Below are 3,531 nucleotides of genomic sequence, written 5' to 3'. Positions count from 1 at the left end.
GATCGGATCGGCGCTCGGGGAGAGGGGAAGACGCCGCTGCCGCCTCCCCCTGCCTACGCCGGAGCCCTCGGGCAGCCCCGAAACGGGGTTGGGGCCGAGCCCGGTACCCGATCGCCGTCTCTTCCATCCCCTGGGACCCAAATTCGCTGCGCCAAACCTTCCCCTGCATCCAGTTGTCACTGAAACGAGTTTCGGCTGCGCCGCGGCTCCTTCCCCGTCGCCTCCTTCCCCGTCACCTCCTTCCCCTCCCCGTTTTTCCCCCGCAGGTTCTCTACATCCAGGCTTTCGTGTTGGTTTTTCTCCTGGGTAAATTCATGGGCAAGGTGTTTTTCGGGCAGCTGCGGGCAGCGGAGATGGAGGTGAGCGATGGCAGGGAACCGTTTAAATTCGGCGCCGGGGACGGGCAGATCCGTTGGAGGCGGCATCGGTGCTGTTGGGGGGGTTAAAGCCCGCAGGGGCGTGCGGATACGGAGGGGTTTTGGGGGGATTTTGGACCCCGAGAGACCTTTGGCTCCATTTTGGGGGGGATTTTGGACCGCGAGAGGCCTTTGGCTCCGTTTTGGGGGGGATTTTGGACCCCGAGAGGCCTTTGGCTCCGTTTTAGGGGGGATTTTGGACCCCGAGAGACCTTTGGCTCCGTTTTGGGGGGGATTTTGGACCCCGAGAGGCCTTTGGCTCCATTTTGGGGGGGATTTTGGACCCCGAGAGACCTTTGGCTCCATTTTGGGGGGGATTTTGGACCCCGAGAGACCTTTGGCTCCGTTTTGGGGGGGATTTTGGACCCCGAGAGACCTTTGGCTCCGTTTTGGGGGGGATTTTGGACCCCGAGAGGCCTTTGGCTCCATTTTGGGGGGGATTTTGGACCCCGAGAGGCCTTTGGCTCCGTTTTAGGGGGGATTTTGGACCCCGAGAGGCCTTTGGCTCCATTTTGGGGGGGATTTTGGACCCCGAGAGACCTTTGGCTCCATTTTGGGGGGGATTTTGGACCGCGAGAGGCCTTTGGCTCCGTTTTAGGGGGGATTTTGGACCCCGAGAGGCCTTTGGCTCCGTTTTAGGGGGGATTTTGGACCCCGAGAGGCCTTTGGCTCCATTTTGGGGGGGATTTTGGACCGCGAGAGGCCTTTGGCTCCGTTTTGGGGGGGATTTTGGACCGCGAGAGGCCTTTGGCTCCGTTTTGGGGGGGATTTTGGACCGCGAGAGGCCTTTGGCTCCGTTTTAGGGGGGATTTTGGACCCCGAGAGACCTTTGGCTCCGTTTTGGGGGGGATTTTGGACCGCGAGAGGCCTTTGGCTCCGTTTTAGGGGGGATTTTGGACCCCGAGAGGCCTTTGGCTCCGCTTTGGGGGGGATTTTGGATCCTTAGGTTAGGGGGGATTTTGGACCCGGCCTTTGGCCTTTGGTTCTGTTTTGGGGGGGATTTTGGACCGCGAGTGGCTCCGTTCTCCGCTTTGGGAGGGGGCTTTGAACCCCAAGAGGCCTTTGGTTCTGTTTTGGGGGGGATTTTGGACCCCGAGAGGCCTTTGGCTCTGCTTTGGGGGGGGGGTTTGAACCGCAAGAGGCCTTTGGTTCTGTTTTGGGGGGGATTTTGGACCCCGAGAGACCTTTGGCACCGTTTTGGGTTCAAAAATGGGGGGCGAAGGCTGGGGGGGAAGCCCCCCTCACCGCCTCCCCCTCTCCCGCAGCACCTACTCGAACGGTCGTGGTACGCCGTGACGGAGACCTGCCTGGCCTTCACCGTCTTCAGGGACGACTTCAGCCCTCGCTTCGTCGCCCTCTTCACTCTCCTCCTCTTCCTCAAGTGCTTCCACTGGTTGGCTGAAGACCGGGTGGACTTTGTGAGTGCCGGGTGGCGAGAAAACGGGCGCAAAAAAGCCTTTTTTGGGAAAAGCTCGAGCCTTTCTCCCCCCCTTTTGCAGATGGAAAGGAGCCCCAACATCTCCTGGCTCTTCCACTTCCGTATCGTCTGTGAGTATCTTGTTGTTCCGCACCCTGGGCCGGATCCTGCCCGGCCGCGGGCGTTTCGCCGTTTGGCGCGTTGCCGGCAGCTGGTGGTCAGGAAAGATAATTTTGGCGACGCGTTTGCATACGACCCGGGGGGGGGGAAAGGACCTGACGCGGCCGAGCGTGCGACCGTCGGCGCTCGATAAACCCTGTGAGGGCGGTTTCGTTAACGAGGGGGCGTTAACGGGGGCTGCGGAGGGAGCGGGATGGGGTTGCTGGGGGTTTAACGAGCTCCGGCTTTGCCGGGTGGGAAGAATACGAGGCCGGATCCACGGCAAAATATATTCCTGCTTCTGGAGAAGGGGGATTTAGGGACGTAAAAATCATCTTTCGAGGGAATTTGGGGGGTTTTTTGGTGAGACGCGAGGACGCAAGACGTGGCTCGAAGCAGAGGGGGCGTCAAAACGAGACAGCCTCGTTACCGGGACGCGTTAATTCAGCCCTTCGTTAGCGCAGAGCCGTTTAGCCCCCCCCGGGACCGATGCCCCTCGAGGGGCCCGCTCCTCCGGTGGGATACGTTTTGGGGTGTCACCCTCGGAGCTTCAGCTTTCGGGGGTCTCCCCCCGCCCCCGGCCTCGAGGCTCGTTATCTCCTCTCCTCGTTATCCCCTCATCCCGATTTCTTTCCCCCGCCGCAGCCCTGATGTTCCTCCTGGGAATCCTGGATTTCCTCTTCGTTAACCACGCGTACCACAGCATCCTCACGCGAGGAGCCTCTGTCCAGCTCGTCTTCGGCTTCGAGGTAGGAGATGGTTCCCTCTCGGGGACGGACAAACCTCCCGCGTCCATCCCTGGGACGGACAAACGGCTCTTCGGCCGGCTCCCGACGCCCTACCCTGCTCTTCCTCCCCCGCAGTACGCCATCCTCATGACCATGGTCCTCACCATCTTCATCAAGTACGTCCTGCACTCCATCGACCTGCAGAACGAGAACCCGTGGGACAGCAAAGCCGTCTACATGCTCTACACGGAGCTCTTCACGGGTACGTTGTCCTCTTCCCTCCTTTTTTCTCCTCGTCCCACCCAATTTTGGGGTTCGGGGGGAGGGGGGGCTTTCCCATCTGGGCCCGATAAAGCTCGGTACGTCGTCGTGAAGCTCAATTAGCCGTCGATCGACGAAGCCGGGAAGCCTTAGGTGGTGCCGAGCAGCACCCGACGCTCTGATCCGTCTTCGTTAACGAGCTGGATGCCAGGGCAGAGCGTTCCCTCGGCCGCTTTGCCGGCGACACCAAAGCGGGAGGAGTTGGCTGACGCGCCGCGGGGTCGCGCCGCCGTCCAGAGGGACCTTTTCCAGCTGGAGAAAACGGTCCGGGCAGAACCTCGCGAGGTTTAACGGAGGGACGGGCCAAGATCCCGCAACCCCCGGCGCGAGTATACGCTTGGGCGGCGGTTCAACCGCGGGGGTTCTGGCGGCCGCCAGGTTGGGCACGAGGCGACGACGAGGGGCCGCCGGCGTCCTGGGAGGGTTGCCAGCAGGTTGAGGGAGGTGATCGGGGGGGGGGCGGGGAGGCCACCCCCCCCGGGGAACCGCG

The 3,531-nt window shown here is 61.7% G+C and overlaps 1 protein-coding gene across 1 annotated transcript in view; it reads left to right on the top strand.

Annotated features, from left to right (window-relative positions):
• Positions 1–3,531, top strand: part of SYVN1 (synoviolin 1) — a gene marked incomplete at its 3' end in the record, with an annotated part of 8,219 nt that overhangs the window by 477 nt on the left and 4,211 nt on the right. Inside the window, exons 2-6 of the mRNA XM_009273893.2 lie at positions 267–359; positions 1,682–1,834; positions 1,916–1,964; positions 2,638–2,741; positions 2,856–2,982. Coding sequence (XP_009272168.2) covers positions 267–359; positions 1,682–1,834; positions 1,916–1,964; positions 2,638–2,741; positions 2,856–2,982 — 526 coding nt within the window. The remainder of the gene's footprint in view (positions 1–266; positions 360–1,681; positions 1,835–1,915; positions 1,965–2,637; positions 2,742–2,855; positions 2,983–3,531) is intronic.

Source organism: Aptenodytes forsteri, unplaced genomic scaffold, assembly GCF_000699145.1.
Source record: "Aptenodytes forsteri isolate BGI_AS27 unplaced genomic scaffold, ASM69914v1 Scaffold634, whole genome shotgun sequence".
Classification (NCBI taxonomy): domain Eukaryota; kingdom Metazoa; phylum Chordata; class Aves; order Sphenisciformes; family Spheniscidae; genus Aptenodytes; species Aptenodytes forsteri.
The sequence above is the reverse complement of the archived record's forward strand: the minus strand, read 5'-3'. Positions and strand labels throughout refer to the sequence as shown.